The sequence below is a fragment of the Solanum verrucosum genome, unplaced genomic scaffold, assembly GCF_900185275.1.
Source record: "Solanum verrucosum unplaced genomic scaffold, falcon-dt-bn FXZP01000252.1, whole genome shotgun sequence".
In the NCBI taxonomy this organism is placed as follows: Eukaryota; Viridiplantae; Streptophyta; class Magnoliopsida; order Solanales; family Solanaceae; genus Solanum; species Solanum verrucosum.
Window position 1 is genome coordinate 4647336 of NW_026019988.1, and position 19792 is coordinate 4667127.

Here is a 19792-nt window from a genome sequence, read left to right on the forward strand (position 1 = left end):
AAATTCTGATGATCTAGCTACTTCATGTTGTGGTGGAGAAATTTTCTTGAAATGGAATAAAGAAATGGTGGAATTTGATGAGCCAATTACCTCTAATTCAACCCTGAGGGGTAGCTCAGCTGGTAAAGGCCTGGGACAAAGTCCTTCAGGTCGCCGGTTCGAGCCCCAGCAGGGCCACTGGAGGCATTACAAACCGGCCGCGTCTCCAGGGCCCCGTGGAACTAACCGTGGTGGACCCGCCTTGAAACAGCGGGACCCGGTGGGTACAGCTAGTCGGGTTCGCAAAGCGACGCCCGGAAACCACGGTAAAAAAATAATAAAAAATTACCTCTAATTCTATGTAATCTTCTTCTCCGTTGTTGTTGTCACATATTGAATGACCATATATTTGTGCATGTTCCATTGTATTATTCTCTCTCACTCTATGGGGGTGGAGTGGTGTATAGGAAGAAGTGTAGTTGAGCTTTGAGAGTCATTTATAAAGAGAGGAGGATTATATGAGTTATGTATTGTGGCTCTAAGTTTCTCTAAGTTTCAATTTATGTGAATTTATTTGACTGAATTGGACGTTAAATAAAGAAAGATTATTTTTTAATTTTTTTTTATAGTCATAAGATTTATATGGAATAATATATATATATATATATATATATATATATATATATATATATAATATTATTGTATTAATTAACTATTTTTAACAGTGTTCAATTCTCAAGAAAATAGTTAACAAATAAGGATTACTTAAATTATACTTTCTAATTTTTTTAATGATCACAAAATAAATTAAAACGATACTTATTTTGAGACGACGAGAGTAATTGTTTTGGACCTAAGTGCAAATTGGATGTCTCATATATCTTTATCAACACAATTGGAGGTCAGAGAATAGAATTATATACATATATTTCCTCTTCCCTCATTCAATTCTAGTTGTCAAAACATCTTTTTTGATTTTGAGAGAATTTAAGTTGTATATCTTAACAGTACACCTATTTATATAATTAGATAATTTATAAAGTAATTATAGTCAGAGATAGATTTACTCAAGTTAATATCTAAGTTTGAAATTAAATAATTATAAATATTTAATAAATTTGTTAAGACGTAAAGTATATAAGATTTAAATTAGGATTATTATGTTGGGCAAAATTCATGTTATAATAAGTTATTTCACTATTCTTTGATTTCGAAGGAACATTAACCAAGTCGCACAAGAAAAATGATGTAAACAAAAGGGAAGGTGTAACAATTAGCGACTATTCAAAAAGTAATCCCTCCCTTATTCCCCCACCCCCACCCCCACCCCCACCCCCCTTTTTTTGAAAATTTTAAAATAAGAAATTAAGGGGACAAGTCTAATCTCTATGGCAAAAATTTATTACTAACTTAAAATTGTTGATGGTATTAATATCTTAATTTATAGTTTCCAGACCCCCACCTAATGCTGTCTTTTTTTCCTGTACAAGAATTAAAAGTATACCCTATATGTCTGAGAAAATGAAATAACTAGCTCATCTCTATACACTTAATTTTAAAGTTGAAATTTAACCAACTCATTAATGATATATTGATGATAGTTATGCAAACAACTTTTACCAACTTTTCACAAGCTATTTAATCCTCAAATACATATTATTTCAAATAATTATGTGTATAAAAATTGGTCCATTATTTTAACTTCAAATTTGAAATGTAGAATTTAGAATTTGAAAAACAGATTTTAAGAATTGTGGGGCCCTATTTCTTTCTAAAAATCTATTTTTAAAGAAAAGAAATAGAGGATCAATTAGTTGAAAAGTATGTTCGATTTTCTTACATGGGTAGAAGATAACAGGTCGCCTAATTAGTTGGAGTACATATTCGACTTATTCGAACAACTTTTTAACTTAAAAAATTACTTTTTTCCAAATCATATCCCAGTTCCTGATAAGTATATTGCACATTGTATAGATTTGTTTACATAGTAAAATTAAGTATGACTTACAAGTGTACAGCAATATGTACTTTAATCTATTATAACGGTTATCTACCTTATTTACTAGATTATTAATATCACTCGTCATAATTGATTAAATATAATTATTTTTTTAGGAAGTTAAGAATATACTTTTTATCAGGAAATAATATCTGAGTATTAAAGTTAAACTTTGACTTCAATAATTTGGATGTGCTATCTTTTTTTTTTTTTGGATGTCCTATCCGATTGTAGCACAACTAACATAATTAAACAACTTTAAAGAAAGGTCTCATTAATAGGATACATATAATAATGGTTGAAAGTTCAAGACTACTTACCTTAACTACTTGGCTATCCACATGGTTGCGGTGGGGTGGTTTTAATGAGAACTTTCGAGTTTGAACCTTGCATATGAAAAAATCATGTTAGGAACGATACCCTTAGAAAGGGCCTACAACGCATAATCCGAATATAATCAAACTTCAATGTGGATATCGAATATAATCATTTTACCAAGAATTTTTTCTTATCCAAGACTTGAAACAAAGATCTCTAGTTAAGAGACGAGGATCCCCATCTACTACACCATATCCTTCCGTGGTGAAAACTCCTGGTTACCACTTCAACAAGGTGCATTGTCTCCTCACCAAATGATTCATCCCTACTCAACAACAACAACATATCCAAAATAGTGTCACAAGTGGGGTTTGAAGAGGATGAAGTGTACACAGACCTTACCCTATCTTTGTGGTGTAGAGAGGTTGTTTCTGATTGACCCTCGACACTGACCCTTGCTCAACATTTTCTGTATATATGATGCAGCAAAATATGCATGCTTACTAAATGGAATAACATAATAAAAAAGGAGACTGATAATGTAAAATCTAAGAATTACGCAAATAAAATCTGAACCTGTGAGTAAATATTCTCAGGCTTCCCCGGTCTAGTCGACTACATTTAAATATTATCATCCTAGCAAAGTTTCTACATGATTCTGAAATGAAATGCAGTTCCGCAAGTTCGCGAATTTACACAGAATAAATACATGAAACTACATCCAGACATTATTAGACATGGATAGAAGATTTCCAAGTTTTGTCGTTAGGTATTTCTATCTTTTTCAGGGATTGTCCGAGTCCCAGAATTTAACTCATTTTCCAGTTCATCAAATTCCCAGCCACCAATCTCTTCTGCAGAGAAATCCTGGTTAATGTTTCCAGACTCAGATTCCAATTTCGCCAACTCTGCTTCATACATTTGCTCGGCACTCGTAGCTGCTGGTTTCTTTTCCTCCTTTGCACCAGCTGCAGGGGCTTCTGTTGTCTTCCTCGCAGGACTTGATACATTTTTGTCTGGCATTTTATTGGATGCAGCGTCAGATACCTTCTCTGCTTTGGTAGGAGGTGATTTGTTTTCCTCCTCCGTTCCAGTTTCAGGGGCTTCTGTTGCCTTCTTTGCAGGATCTGATATATTTTCATCAGGAATTTTATGAGATGAAGCATCTCCCTCTTGGGTGGGGACATCCGGGATCTCCATTTCCAGTTCTGGTCTCTCAATAGATTCAAATTCTTCTCGTAATTTTTCAATGTTCTCAAACAGCTCTTTAATCTTTGGATCATCTTTCCTGAGTGAAAAGAGAACATGTGTATCACTAGATGGAGCTTGATATCCAATAAAAGCTACCGGAAACAGAAAAAGCATCAAACAAACCTGGATACTTTCCCGTGTTGAGCATAGAACTGCTCCATCATGTTGTCGACTACACTAAAGGTGGTTATAATCTGCACTACCATGATGAGACATATACCTTAGGAATCAGGCTTGATATTGCAAGACAGTTGGAAGAAAGTAAAAGGGGAGACCAAACCAAACAACTGACATCTGCACTGGGTTCTTTCAACGTTAAACAGTTCGATATCGAAACATAGAAGCAGTAAGGATTAAGTGTTATTTGGAAGGATAAAGAAGGTTTCCAACTCATAAAACGAGGGGAAGGTGAAGATCACCAGCTTCAAGCCTCAGAGATTAGGATGGTACCACAAACATAAATGTCAATTAGAATATAAAGTCTAGCTGCTCGAAACTAGGCAATTAAGGCTCTTGTTATAATATTCAACACTAATCACAAACTAAGGAGCAAGACCTCCACTAAATTTAGGTCTTGGACAGAAAGAGTGGAGGCACATTAAAGCTTGTGACTCAAAAGGAATACCAATTTCATGATGTTCATCAGATTGGTCTTGAGCGGTCAATTTTTACCTTTGCTTCATAGTCCAGGTACTCCAACTCCAGACTTTTCCTAGGGCTCAATGCTTTTGATTCACCAGAGGCCGGACCAGCTTCTTTTGCTGAGCTGCTATGTGAAAACAAAATAAACAATTAAGAATGTGAGCAGAAAAATGTGCAGGCTTATGAATCCAAAGAAAGGCCTTACCCTTCACCTAAACTCTTCAAATTTTCCACATATGTTCTAATACGATCAATTGAAGGCCTCAACTCTTTCTGTGCAAGCAACACATATTAGATAAAGAGTTACTTAAAATATTTTCTCAGAAAAAAAGGACAGCATAAAATACTTTCTCAAACAAGTACCTCGTAAGTAGAGAGAAGTTGCAAGACCAAGTTCACAAAATAATCCTCATGCCTTTCCAATTCAACTCTAGAAGAATACAAGACAGCAACAATTACCAAAAAGAAAAAATACCAAGTTCCAAGAATTACCATTTAGACAAACTATAATATTAGGTGAAGTAAAAGGTTCTTTTCTGAAATTTGGAAGAATGATCATGTGGTAAATCCTGTAACATACTTGGCCTCCTTGTCTTTGGTCTCTGTATAGGAGGACTGAAGAACCCAAGCATCCTCCAAAAATTTGATCCATGAACTAACAACGTGTTCTTCCACTCTACATGAGCCAATGGACTTAGATAGCTCGCCTTCCTACGACAATGTAGAGAACTCATGGCCAAATGTAAAGGAGAAGAATAGAGATCTATATCGGATACAACTTCGGAACTGGATGTAGAAGCTAAGCAAAAGAAGGATTGATTGTCAAAAGAAAATAAAAGACATACTCTAGTTTTTAAATGAGCAACAATCTGATCATTAGCTTCATAGAATTGGTCCCTCTCTTCTCGGGAATTATGAAGGCGTGCACTAGCTGCTGCCAAGGAGATATTGACCTTAAAGAACCCAGTTTAGTCAGGACAGTGACATGGCAAATTAGCACAATTTAAATGGAAAAAATTAGAACTATTTCAAACTCTTTTCAGTTAGTGAAGACTTATCATGGATACCTTCTTTACTATCTCAATTTGACAGGTATAACTGAGAGATAATGGGAAAAATTGTGCAGAAACAGGTAGTGCAAGGCAATAATCATGTAAGTTGTTAGGTAGTAAAGTTGAGTGAAAAATGCATTAAGATTTAACCTCAAAAACTATGTATTTCACTTATCCACATCACTATCACATTGACATTTAGGTTATGCCACCAGAACCTACACATCCAGTGAGTATTTAGTATTTACCACCACCATTTTCAGAGCAAGAAACCTAAAAGTTTTTCTCTTCTAAAACTAACTAAAACATATGCCCTACTATGCTGGAACACTTAGAAGAGAGCGAAATGTGAAATGTCATCATTATCTTCTATTATCCTTTGTTCCAAAGAGAGATAGAGAGGGATGATTGATAAAGCAGATTATAATAAAAACATAGTTAATGCTTCACCTTGAAATAATATCTTATTATAAAATTGCTTAATAAAATGAAGGGGTTTGAATCAAAATCAGTTTGGCACGAAGATTCTCGGTGTACCATAAAGAAAACAGTAAAGCTAAAAAAAGGGTAGGAACCATACTTAGTTAACATTTTCTGAGTTCCAAAAGGTTAGAAGCTTTCCTTAGATGATAATTTTTCTTGTTGAGACCTTGTCTCTCAGTCATGCCGCCCCATATCATTAAGGCAATTGATGCAATCATACTTGTAAGAATTTTTATTATTTGATTCGCTCAATGGCATAGCATGAAAAATTATTGCAGAATTAGGGAGAGGCAAAGGTATCATAACACCTTGTCTTCATCTAACATATTAAACCCGTAGATTTGTCTCTGGCCTTCATCAATCTAACTTAAATATAGTATCTAGCATTCTCCTTTAAAATACAAGCATGAAATTTCACACAACTTGAAGGCCAAGAAGAGCATACCCAATGAAATCCAACAAGTGGGGTCTAGGGAGGGTGGTGTGTACGCAGTCTTACCCCACCTTGTTTGGGCAGAGAGGTTGTTTCCAATAGACCCTCGACTCAAGATACAACTTGAAGTTCATATGACAAAAAGAGATTTTAAAGGTACCCACATATGTTCTGATAACACATCTTAAAAGTCCAACTTGTATGTTTAGTTGTAAACTGTATGAAGGAGGGGCTTCGTTCTATTTTTATAGGTAAATGATTAAAATACTTAAAAACAAGGTACGGGAGATGACTTCCACCAACTGCTTACCTGCTTCAGCTGAACTTCAATCTCATTCCTTTGTTTCTCAAGAACTGAGATCTCAGCTGCTAATTCCTGAAAACACAAGCAAAGGAGCCATAACCTCAAAATTTTTAGTCCAGGCAGAAAATCAAACTGGTTTCACTAACTTGTCAAGGTTAATGCGGCAAATACAAGGAAATATTACAAAAAACAATGTTAAAGAAGAACAAAGCACAAGTAGACACAGTGAAAAGGGTATTTCATCTTCTTATTCTCTTCTTAGAAGTTCTTTATTTATTTTTTTAAACTAAAAGTATTAAGTGTATAACTACAAATCAAAAGCAGCCACATCAGGAAATTTCAACAAATGCACATATGAAGCATTCCAACAACAATGTAATGTCCTATAAGTGCATTACCTTTTCTATTTCACCCACTTCACTGGTCTTGGCAACACGAAATTTTAGTGCCTCCTCTTTCTGAATTCTGCCACAGTAAGAAATGGCAATAGAAAGATTAGATATGTCAATACACATTTAGCAATTTTTCCAATAAGAAGCGCATAAAACACTTGATACGAGTCATCATTGTATAGAAGGAATAAAGTGTTACAATATTACTGATATGAAATCATCAGATATTTCATGCTGATAATCCCTACAAATAAACACATAATTATATAAAACCAACTCAATTGAGATACTTTGATTTGCCACAGAAAACAAAACCTATATTAAAGAGAAGCAGTTTCAATTGTCCAACATCCTTTGCACAAGGACCAACAAATTAGATTCATCAGGTCAAGTACAAGTAGCCAGACCAGCTGTCTTATTAACAACTTAAAATTCATGCTACACTGGTAGGTCCAGCTTCTGTGGTTTCTGACAACAGTAATTTCGATGCTTTTCTCAACACGGGTAGGTCCTGCTTCTCTGAGCCAAACAAATTTTTTTTGGGAAAGAGGCGTAGTAATCTAGTAAGATATGTTTTAAAAAGAATTATCTAGCAAGATATTAGATGAAAACTTCTCAAAAAGCAAAAACTCTTCTTTCAAGCCTTTGTAAGGTGAGTTTCCATCATGAACGCATACAGAACAGAACTACTCACATGAGGGATAATCAAACTCTAAATTCAGTTCCAGCCTCAGAAAAGTAAAATAAGTGTTTTTAACCAAGATGCAGATATTTCCCCAGGATAAATGATGTTATTAGTCATGCTTACTGAAAGTGTTCGTTCCAAATTGTTAAATAAACTTATACAGAACCATGCTAACTTGATATCAATTCCCCAAGCAGAAAACCCAAGTAATTTCACAAAAATGAGGCCATCGCACTTTATCTATAAATGTATCAGAGATGGTGATACAAAGGTTCTTTTTAGGGGTATAAAGGATCTAAATTGTACTCAAGAATCAAGCACTTTCCATTCACCTCCTATGTACTTGAGGGAGAGTTACCCCTGCAATTATACCACAATGCAATACAAATAAAAGATGAAAAAAGTTTGCGCCAAGGGTGTGGCCTAGTGATCAATGGATTGGGAAGAGAACAATGAGGTCTCAGGTTCAAACCCCAGTGGAGGTAAAAAGTACTCGGGGATTTCTTCTCATATGCCTAAGCCTTGGTGGACAGAGTTGTTTGGTACCTATGCTGATGGGAAGTGTGCACGCAAGCTGGCCAGGACATCACCGTCATAACAAATTAAGTAAATAAAAGATGAAAAATTATAAAAGAAACATATATGAGGCCAAGGTCTTGGCCTTATAAGTGACTAATCAAATAATTTGCAGCTTTGTCAACTTAAAACAAGTCACAGACAGAGATTGAAATGTGCAGTTTTAACCTGTCATCTGAGATCTCCTTTTCAGCTTTGTTGGTGGAGCTAACAAGAGATTCGGATAGGAGTTTCAACTTATCAACCTGCAAATAGTTGAATATTGCTTGAATCTTGTGGAAGATGCAAAACACCTAGTATTTGTGTAGAGGGATGGATATTTGCTAGCCTCATCAATTACACTGGTCTTTTTTCTTTTTTTTTTATAAGATCCACTGGTCTTTGTGTTAATAAAATTTAGTTAAAGACAAATTATCAGAAGAATAATGCTTTCAGAGAACTAAAGGAATTGGGACATGCCGACCTTATACTTTCAAGCATATTGGCACATGAAACAAAGTGAAAAGATTGATTTAACAACTGAAAAGAGCTGTCTTGATATCCACCATACTCTATCCCAACATATAGTAAGGGAAGAAGCGAAGCAGCTATTTCACAAAATGTAGTTGTAGGAGTAGCACAGACTCAGTAGAACACTACGCTCTTCATCAAAAAAGTGTAGAACACTAATCCCCAAAAGGAAAAGAAAAGGAAAGATTCAATGAAACCAGAAACTCATAGTAAGAATTTGAAATATGGTAAACTCCGCCAAGTCGCCAACAATGGCATGCTTTACAAAAAAGTCGATCGTGAGTTTGAGCTTAAAGATATCTAGGTCCATACAATATCGAAGACAATGAATACTAAATTAGAAAAAAAATTATGTAAGTACTAATCAAGTATTCAAAAGAAAATTTAAGAAGAAATATTTCAAAACATACGGGACGGACAACCCAAGGCATAAAAATATACGCAGGCAGACAATATCATCTTGGGGCAAACACTCCAGAGACTTGAAAACACTAATGCACATCACATATATGATATATCGAGTTTTTGACAGACAACATATGAAGCAGAAAAGAAGTATGATGCACCCCAAGAAGGGAGATCAGGCCTTTTGTTTCAGAAAATAAACATGATCAGATTAAACTTAAAGGGATAATATACCTTTTGAGAATGGACTTCCGGAGAGTCCCCGTATTTAAGAGATTTTTTCTTCAGTAGAAGCCCTTCTAATCTGGAGCAGACCCGAATATGAGCAAGTGCTACTTTCAGAGCCTATTGGAAAAATACAATGGTCATTCAACTATGTCATAAATTTCTAATTACAAAAGACAAGTAGGTTGGCCTAATATATGCAGTGCTAGGAAAATTTCATTCATTTTGGTCTCTTATCATGCTAGATTAATGAAAGCCCCTAATGCAATATCCATCTTCAATAAGCTAATTCATAAAATAACAAGGTTTTGAGAATTATATGTTTGTGGTAAGTTTAACACACTTATGTATAAATTATTGTAAGTATAGAAGTCCATTCCTGATGCAATGGAAAATGAATCTCATGCAGTAACCTCATGTATCACTTGCCATGACCAAACACTACAATGAAAAATAAAAACATGTAAGCTTCTCCTTCTAGGTAAGGCCTACAGAAAGATAATAACTCGTCAAGCCTGTCTAGCGAAGTATTCTTCTTCTCTGAAGTGAAACATATGTTACCATCTTAGAACACAGGGTAAGACCACATTTGGAAATTCTGAACGACTGGTCAGATTTATGATATGGATATAAATGGAGAGGATCGCCTGAATACTCCATGTGTTCCTCTGCTATGGTCTATGAAGAACATTTCCATTTTATAAATGTACCAATTATGTATATCAAATACTAACATATGTAAAACACCACCTTCCCAGATCCATTCCGGTTTTTTCATCCAAGTAACAACGTTTTCTTTTATTATTTTGATCAGGTAACTGTATTTCATTCATAATGGCCAAAAATCTGTCCGTCTACAATGGGTATACCAAAAAGTAAATGATCTACAAAAAGACGTGATTCTCTACAAACTCCAACAACATGGAACTTTATGGGTGCACCAAAAGAAAATAAGTGACCAGAGACTACTCCTCAACTGAATAAAACTCGACTCTATCCACTCAGAAGCTCTCCTATTTCTCTCTCTCTCCAAAGTCCAAACAACCCACATCATTGCAAGAGGAACCACGTTCCATGCCCTACATCTCCTCCTCCCGCTCCTCCAACAAAGACATCAAATCTTTCACAGTTTTTGGCATTGCCCAAGAAATCCTAAACCACTGAACCATATCCCCACAATAACCTCATGGTAAAATCGCAATGTATAAGAAGATGATTCATGTCCTCACCCACCTCCTTGCACATATAACACCAACCTTCCATTTCTCAGATTTTCCGCTGCCAAAATCACCCCTATAGCAGCTAGCCAAGAGAAAAGGCACACCTCCTAGAGAGGAGGTTGCGTTTCTGTGTAACAACATTTTATAAGACTTTCATCGAAATTCATTTAACAATTTAAGGTTAAATCATGATGCGTAATTCATTGATTACTCTAGCTTTAACCACTAAAATCGTTTCTCATTCTACTGCTTATATAACATGTGTTCAAATTCAACTTCTTAGTCCCAAGCCAGATTGATTGTGCCTAATAAAATACGGTAGATGGAGCAACAAAAGGAAAAAATATAACACCAATCTGGTTCACCTCTATTGAAGCCGCAGTCTCTTTGGATATTGTTTCATGATCTCCACTTGCGTCCTTTACTGCTTTTATTTCATCAAGTTGTTTATTCAATGTAGAGACTTCAGCATCAATTCTGCAGGTGGAAAGCATTTATTACAACCAAACCAAAAACCTTAGGCCGAAAGCAGATATCGATGGCACAATATCAAGGGGTTGAGTGGTAGCTCACTTGCAAGCACCCTCAACTTCAAAAGTAAGGGAAAGGTTCGAACATCACAAGTGGCATCCCCTTCCCCCCACGTAACAATAGCATTTTTTTTTTAAATGGCAGAATATCAAACATGTGACCTGTATTTTACCATCATTAATAATTGTTTTAAAATGGTCAAAATGAATTCTTCGCTTGATAAGGTCCTTGAAATGAGCTGTCTTTTACATAAATGGCATGTCTAGGAAAGAATTAGATCATAAACAAATTTAAGATTCCAAAAGTCTCAAATGATTTCTAGATCAGGTTTCAAGGACTGGCTACCCTATACCTACCATATCATAATTTAAAAAAAAAAAAAAACTGAAAGGCTCCAAAACTTAACACAATAGGGAAATGTCTTTTGATACTATATGAATCCCTTTTTTCACTCTTGGAAGGCTCTACAACTATCATTTCATTTACATAGAAGGAATCAAAGGAAATAAGATAGCTCATGTTTAAAAATACATTTCTTTGAAAGGTTGACAGACGTCATGTTTAAATGTATTGTTGTTTCTTTCCCATCCTAAATAAATTAAGTTAGCAGGAGCTTTCCTGTCTCTCGACTTAATAAGATGCACTTACTTATCATAAGATAATAAGATGCAGTTACTCGTCGACTAAAGAAAAAGGAAACTAAGTGCATTCAGCAAAAGCTCTGAAAACAAGAAGGAAATTCCACTTCAAAATAATTAGCTCCAACCCTGGGGTTCACATAAAAAAGATGTCAAAATTTTAGGTGTTATAAGAAGTAATACCTTCCGAGATCCGCATTAATTTTCAACCCTGTGATGGCACTTTCTGCAAACTGCAATAGCTCCTCACGTTTTACCTGTCAATGGATTGAATAGAGAGTCGCCAAAATCAAGACCTTATCAGTTATGGCATATGTTTATTAAAAATGGAAAGATTGTCCCCTTACCAATACTTCGTCTTGGTAGTTTGAGAAAGCTTTGGACAGATCTTGGATGCTGCTGATTATTGCATTGTGAACCGCTTTTCCCCCAGTGAGACAGAGTCTGCATGTGACCAAACACAGTAAAGTTTCAGTCAATAACTGTACCCACTCCCCACATGCCACGCACTGGAAGAGCGCTTTAATTACATGTTATCAAAATCACATTGCATGCTATGAAAATCATATACTCATGGACATGATTGTAAAAGAACTCACTCAAATAATTCAAGAAGGAGAGAGATTTCCTCTTCGTTTGGCGCTTCAAGAATCTGAATCACAGAAAAGAGTGAACATGAGTGATAAGCAATTTGAGATCCACACGACAAGCAAAGTACATGTGACATGCCCAAGACCAAAAGATATTAGATAACCTGGCGGACAATACATAAAGCACCAACTTTTCTCCAGAGGTACAGTCAGCCAAATACAACATTTTTTATAAATATTGTATAAATAAAACACTCCATAGGTGTCTTTGCTCAAATGAGACAATAATTGTAACATTTCTTGAAAAGATTAAAGCAATCACGAAGATCAAAATTGAGCCAAAGTGAAACAGGAACAATAGTTACAGGAAAAGCCAAAAATAATTGCAACTTCTTTGCCGAAAGCAAGCAGGACTTAGAAACGTAGCATACCATACATATCAATATGCCCTCCAACGCTTTACTATAGAGAAAGACATCGCGAAAGTTCAGTGGCTCACCGCCCATCTCAGAATCGTAATAGAGAACCTATAACATTAAAAATATGGTTTAAGTCAATCTGCATGAAACCAAATATTGTGAATGCAATTTTTGAAGGATGAACGGCAATGGCATCAACAAGCAAAGAAGAGGTGTGCAAAAGACAAAAGAACACCAAAATTCCATGATTGTGTTTGCTCCATGTCTAAGTAACAAAAGTATAAAGAAATGGCCTGTAACTAAAATAAGATAAGAGGGAGACAACAATCTAAATAATCAGATTGTTTATTCTGATATGGTGAACTCCATGCAAAAGAACTCCTATCCAAGAGCCCTACAGTGGCCAATTCCTACTTTTACTCCCTCAGTGACTCAAACTCTCCAATCTCATCATTTGAAGTGGAGGGTATTATCACTGTGCTATCTCTTCCTTGTCCAATCTAAAAATCAGCAATGATTTGAGAGGATTATATTCACAACAAGTAGATAATGCTAACAAAAGGCAAAAAAAATTCTTTCATGCACTGCTCATGAATAGGTAGCAAGAATCCCCACATTAGAAGCAGCAAAACTCATATAAAGCTTGTCACGATAAACGCAGCTCAAAGTAAATCTAATCCCTGATCCACATTTTCTTCTAAAGTTAAATTTTGCACATAATGAAGAGGCTACACTCAAATATTCACTGCTTCACCAGTGACTCACAGGATGATTCCTTATAGTGTGTCTTGATGCTGCAACAGGCAACAGCTAAGTACATGAATCTAGCTGGTGCATGAGGCATACATAATCAAGGGGCATTAATCTGATACTATGCACAGGTTAATTCAATAGGAAGGTAATAGCCATCACAGCAGGATACAGGACAAAGTGAAGTCAGAGGCTGCTTTACTGATTTTAAAACAACAGATAGAGATGAATGAAAGAGCAAAGATCTCAAAAGCAGCAAAAGAACCATGATGAAGGAGAATAATAGACACTGAGATCAACATTCAAAAGACAATTCAATACGATGAAACAACGGCAAAGAAAATCAATGAATACAAACTGTTAGAACATTTATCTTTTCACCTCATCTGAATATCTGAGTGGTGAAAAAGCATCCAAACTGCATGGTGTATAAGACAGTAATCTTAAAGGAAGAAAAAACTAGTTTACTAAGATCGTCTTTCTCTCATGTGCAATTAAAAGACAAAAATAGAGAAATTGTGCCTACGAGGAACAAATTCAATCCTGTTTCATGGTAATAGGAGAAAGATAACAGAGCAACAGCAGCCAAGATCAATCTACTCACCAGTGGTTGTTTTCTTAGTTCCTCGGAAGGATGCTGTAGCTCATTGTTCTTCTCTTTATCTTCAACAGAAACCTCTGACATGTTATCAATTACTTTAAGTGCAGCTAACCACCTTTTCATTAACTGAACTCTCTCTGGTCCCTTGCAGGAAATAGAAGCTTCTTCCAATCTTTGGACCGTCTGCTTAAAGCTTTTGAAGTTCCTATTCCCCTGTCGTAAACAAACCAATTAGCAATGATTTCTTTACTTCACATAAAGAAATGTAGTGCAATCACAAGGGTTCCTAGACATAGAATGGATAGTTCCTTCAGTTCACAAGATTTTATTAGTTGAGCACTATTTGAGCTCTGTGCTTATATGTGATAGCACTGTAGCATTTCTTACTTTTTTCCAGCCAAATATTTTTTTTTAACTCTTTTACAATTGATGTATCAGCAAAGCAAACAAATTATTTAGAGGCATTTGTTTATTTTCTCTGATTGATATTAATACTTGCATTCAGTTATTAGTTTCTGTAGTCTGCTATTGCTGAACTCTGCTGAGGACAAGGGTCGTGCAAACTGTCTCTTCCTTTTTCCTTGTTCTTCTGCAATTCAATTTATCATAAAGCTGATTCTTTTATAAGAAGAATTTACCACCCAGCCCTCTACAATCCCTCTCAATAATCATCAAATCATTTCTCCAAACCAATCCATTCTTCTACAAAATCTATTTCCTTCAAATTTAATTGCTCGACTCCTAAGTCCTAATATAATGGCTAGCAACCAGCACACCGTTTCAATTCTCATCAGACTACTTCACCAGCTTCTTCTTCTAATTCTCCTATACAAATGCTGAAATGCACTGTGTAAAAATGCAGCAAATTTTCTCCCCTTCTCCACTTGGACAACTATTAATTACTGATATCACTTAAATGCACTCCTTATTCATCCCTAAGGAAATCGTCTTGTAATTAAGAGTCAACAATTTAAACCACAGCACCAGTTCACTTAAATCGTCTATGTTTTGTACTTGATTCTAGCACATATTTTAGCTCGAAATGCAGAAAAACAAATGAAATAAACATTGATTAGTAAGGATATTTGCAATGTGATCCCGTCAGATTTTGACGCCCTCGGAAACTGTTAAAATACAGCAAATTTTCCACAATAAACCACAGCACCTCGTATCCATTTTTGGGAAGAAAAAAAAAAAAAAAAAGAAACTGCACTATGTTTTCTAAATTTGACTCTAGCACAAATTTAAGCTCAAAAATCAGAAAAAAACTGAAATGAACATTAATTAGCAAGGAGATTTACAATGCGATCCTGTAAAATTTTGGCTCCTTCAGCAACTGCGTGACCAACGGAATCGGCGTAATTTCTGACAGTGCGTGTGAGGTTGCTATTTCCAACCTCCACTGCTTTGTTCATAGCTGATCTTAACCACGACATTTTTGTATTTCTCCAATTTCAAATTAGGGTTTTCCGCAATGCCGATGAAGAAGATGAATGAATGAAGATGTAAAATTGGCGTCAATTCGGCGATTATTATTTATAGCGAATAATATAGAGAGGAAGATCGTGCATGGATGTTGTGCTCTTAACAAAGTTGAGATTTGTGTGAGAATTGCGTGCGAAGAGCACTATTGTTGACATATTCATGGTCCACCACCATGAAAATACAAACTTTTGTAAATTACACTTAGACCACCTAAGTTTTTCCTTTTCTCTCATCTCATTTGTCGTTTTTAAATCAGGATAAATAAACATTTAAATTTGACCTCATTTTGCAAGTTGGTTTTCATTGATAACTAAACATTATAATTTGTATTGTGTAGATACTCGACGCTACGATGTTAAAGTGACGCGTAAATTTTTGAAGATGCATAGATGGTTATTTTGTAAGTTAAAATATTTAATTGATATAATTTAGAAGAGTTAAAATGTTTAGATGTGAATACTCAAAGTCTAATGTTTATTTATATATTTTGCCTCTTCTTTTTTTTTTGTCTCTTGATTATTAATAAATTTTACTAATGTTTATCTTTTGATGTTTGACTAAGTATATTTGTCCTTTAAGTAATTAGTGAATGAAAAATAATTAGATCAATAAACGAAAAAATGACTTTGATACTTTTGAAGTATTTGCTCAAAATAATATAAACTTATGTTGATAACGTATTATAAAACAAAAACAAATAAAACACTAAAATAACAAGAAAAGGTAAATGAAGAGAAACTAACAAATATAGTATTTTTCTTCATATAACTTACATAAATCCCATAGTTTTAATATGAAATTACAATCTATCCCTCATTAGTTTGTAATTACATTAATCCCTTAAAAAGTAACATAAACCGGACACATAATATGTAGCTCGGATACATTAAAGAGTATCTCAGATACATTATAACATAAACCAGATACATAATATGTAGCTCGGATACATAATATGTAGCTCAAATACATTAAATACTGGCTCAGATACATTAATATGTAGCTCAAATACATTAAAGAAATAAAAGAATTTTAGATAATTTTAAAAATAGAAGAAAATATTGAAAATAAGAAAAATATAAGAAGTGTATTTCAATAATTTTTCCTTTTTTCTTTTCTTAGTTGTAACAATTGGGTTATTTCTACCATCTTACTTGGGCATAAGAGCATATATGCTATAGTATTCGGGGCCATTTACTTTCTTGCTTCCTATGTGTCATGTAGCAGAGATGTATCTAAGGGGTGATGGAGTTGACGTGAACCCATGTTTTTCTTTCGAAATTATATATAATAATATTATATATTTTTTAAAAGTATTAAAATATAGATGTGTGAATCCACACCAGGAGTATTACATAATGCGATAATGACTAAGTGCGCCTCTTTACGTGAGGTTAGAAATTTGAATTTTGTATTTATCTTATTTTTTTTCTTTCTAAAATTAGATAACACTTCTCTAAGTGGTAATTGGTAGCACTTTTGAACCTATAATATTAAAATTTTAACGGTCTTCAGTAGTAAAAACCTAAATATCGAACGAATCAATTTTATATTTTAGATCAACATTTTTGTAATAATATACTCATCATCTAAAAATTTTGAATACGCCTATGCCAGAATGCTTTTCGAATGCATAATCAAGTTGTGGTGTTGGACTTACGTGTGTCAATTTCATTTAGGAAGAACAAGGTTCTCCACACCCCTTGAGATTCTTGTAAGTAATGCTTGAGGTTTTAGTAACGGACTCATTCAAATCCATATTTAGTAAAAGACTAAAAGTGCACCCCTAATTATCCCCACACCTCCTTATTTATCATGTGTGTCTGTGTGACATTGGATTTTTTTTTAATCGCCCGTTTGGATAGGCCGAAAAAAATAATTTTTAAATCAAAAATAAAAAGTCAAACTTTAAATGACCTTTAAGTCAAAAAATAAAAAGTAGGGAGTCCTACTTTTGATTTATAACTTTTTTTAAGTCATTTTAAACTTATTTTAAGTTATTTTTAACTTTGTCAAACACTCTAAAAAAAATAAAAATGACTTAAAAGTATATTTGACTAACTTTTAAGTCAATTCAAACATGCTCTAAGAGCCCGTTTGGATTGGCTTAAATGTTGGTCAAACCTACTTTAAGTCAGTTTTTGACTTCTGGAAGTGTTTGACAAATATAAAAAATAACGTAAAATAAGTCAAAAATGACTTGAAATAAGTTACGAAGTGTTTGGCAAGGTAAAAAATGACTTAAAATAAGTCAAAAATGACTTAAATTAAGTCAGAAACCAAAAGTAGGTCCCCCCCTACTTTTTTTTGACTTTTCATTTTTGACTTAAAAACTAGTAATTTTTTTAAGCCAATCCAAACGGGATCTAAGACTTTTTCAATCAATATAATCCAACCATATACAAGTTATTGTTTTTTTTTTTGTTACACCAAAAGATAATATCTTAAATAGTGATCAAAGTGGAGAAAATGGCATAAATAGTCCTTTAACTATAAGAGTAGATCGAAAATGGAACTATACACTTAACAGATTTAGTCCTTCAACTATTCAAAAACTTATCAGTTTTGGTCCCTTAACTATACACTTACCGATTTTAATCCTTTAATTATAAACTTACCGATTTTAGCACTTTAATTATTAAAGACTTATCAAGTTTGGTCTTTGTCCATTTTTTAAATACAAATAACTTAGGTTTATATTAACAGAAATCTTTGTGAAATTTAATCTTTAACCCATTTTTTAAGTTGTTTCTCTATCCCCGCCCTTTTTTCTTCAAACTACTCTTGTGAAAAGAACAATAACGTCAACGATTCAAAATAAAATTAATAGAAAAGAAGATATAAGTCCTAATTTTATTCAATGAGGATAAAGTTAAGCATAGAATTGTTGTTAATGACTTGAATATGCTAATCGGTGCGGATTTTATTTAATTTACTCAAATTTCTTTACTTAAAATAAAATGAATAGAATAATAAAATTGATATATTTAAAAAAATAAAAAAAATACAAATCTATCATTTTATAAATTTCAATTTCTGAAAAATTAAATAAATTTCGTTCAATGAAGTCGTTGGGGTACAAACTTTGGATTTAACGGGTAATAAACTTTTTATTCTTATAATAAAGTTTAGCATATTCAAGTCATTAGTAGCAATAATATGATTCATTTTATCCTCCGTTAAATAAAATTATGACTTATATTTTCTTTCCTCGTGAATTTTATTTTAAATCGTTGAAGTTAAAGTTCTTCGCATAAGGTTAATTTGAAGAAAAAGTAGCGGAGAGAGAGAGAAACAATAGAAAAAATTGCTAAAAGATAATTTCTTGAAACATGAATTCCGTTAATATAAACCTAAGCTATTTGTATTAAGAAAATAGACAAAGACCAAAACTGTTAAGTTTTTGAATACTTAAAAGACTAAAATCGGTAAGTTTATAGTTAAGGAACTAAAACTAGTAAGTGTATAGTTAAGAGACCAAAAATGATAAGTTTTTGAATAGTTAAAGGACTAAATCTGTTAAGTGTATAGTTAAGGGACCATTTTAGACCTACTCCTATAACTAAGAGACTATTTATGTCATTTTCTCGATCAAAGTGCAACCAAATATGTTATTCAAAATACTTTTTCATAAGGACTTTAATGTATAGTATAGAACCAAGACAATTCGAATCTAAGAAGTCTTTAATTAAGAATGAAGTATTAGTATTTATCACTTCACTACAATTTTTGTTGGTGACTTTTTTCTTAATTACTCAGCCATAATGCATGGAAAAATAAATAAATTTCTGAAGTAATAATTAATTAAATTGAGGTAATTTGACTAATTGTTTGAACAAATTAAATCATATTGCTTCAGTTTAATCCTAATTATGTATCTTTTAAGGACAAGGATCACAATTTATAAATTTAATAATTCCACTCTTCCTATATTTTCCTTTCTCTAAGCTTTATTATTTATTATTTATAAAATAAATCCTAGCCTTCATATTTCTTTCATAACCACATGCAACAAGCGATCGAAATTTATCAGATTAGTTTGAATTCACGTCGAATAAATAATAATGAAAGAGGATAGATCACATGCACCATTTTTTTTATTTTTTTTTACACCAATCACATAGTTAGAAGTCACTAATTCAAGTAATAAGATTCATGTCAAAGTAGAGATAATCTTCTGGTACATAGATCACATATATAACATGTGCTATGAAAATAATTTTGATCACATATTGCACCCTAATTACTTCTCTTTAAACCTATTAAACATTTAAAATTCACCGATTTAACTAATTCAAATTCACGCT

At 33.6% G+C, this 19792-nt stretch overlaps 4 protein-coding genes across 5 annotated transcripts in view; 2 read left to right on the top strand and 2 right to left on the bottom strand.

The window, feature by feature from the left end:
* LOC125818561 (histone H4) overlaps positions 1-19792 on the top strand; it is a 400968-nt gene that overhangs the window by 213901 nt on the left and 167275 nt on the right. The window lies entirely within an intron of this gene.
* The window catches only part of LOC125818537 (spliceosome-associated protein 130 A), a 201231-nt gene that overhangs the window by 45656 nt on the left and 135783 nt on the right, over positions 1-19792 (top strand). The window lies entirely within an intron of this gene.
* The window catches only part of LOC125818553 (caffeoylshikimate esterase-like), a 271599-nt gene that overhangs the window by 38822 nt on the left and 212985 nt on the right, over positions 1-19792 (bottom strand). The window lies entirely within an intron of this gene.
* Positions 2916-15612, bottom strand: LOC125818543 (sporulation-specific protein 15-like). Of its 2 annotated transcripts, none has more exons than XM_049498031.1 (18): positions 15305-15612; positions 14007-14216; positions 12665-12760; positions 12243-12295; positions 11991-12087; positions 11827-11900; positions 10840-10951; positions 9264-9374; positions 8283-8359; positions 6860-6926; positions 6468-6533; positions 5035-5142; positions 4770-4900; positions 4553-4619; positions 4395-4462; positions 4220-4316; positions 3671-3741; positions 2916-3584 (listed from the first exon to the last, which is right to left on the bottom strand). In XM_049498031.1, the coding sequence occupies exons 1-18, from the start codon at positions 15437-15439 to the stop codon at positions 3062-3064; spliced, it is 2163 nt and encodes a 720-aa protein (XP_049353988.1). In that variant the 5' UTR covers positions 15440-15612; the 3' UTR covers positions 2916-3061. The 2 variants fall into 2 exon arrangements, with proteins under 2 accessions (XP_049353988.1, XP_049353989.1); XM_049498032.1 differs by having other exon boundaries at positions 4220-4313; positions 15305-15608.

What these genes read in the sequence shown, in the direction of transcription:
- LOC125818543 (XM_049498031.1), bottom strand. Translation starts at nt 15,439, where the DNA reads ATGTCGTGGTTAAGATCAGCTATGAACAAAGCAGTGGAGGTTGGAAAT. An exon ending in AGACTGCGGCTTCAATAGAG is followed by an intron (nt 9,375 to 10,839) that starts GTGAACCAGATT and finishes TTTTTCCAATAG; the next exon opens with GCTCTGAAAGTAGCACTTGC. An exon ending in ACCTGGACTATGAAGCAAAG is followed by an intron (nt 3,742 to 4,219) that starts GTAAAAATTGAC and finishes ATGGTAGTGCAG; the next exon opens with ATTATAACCACCTTTAGTGT.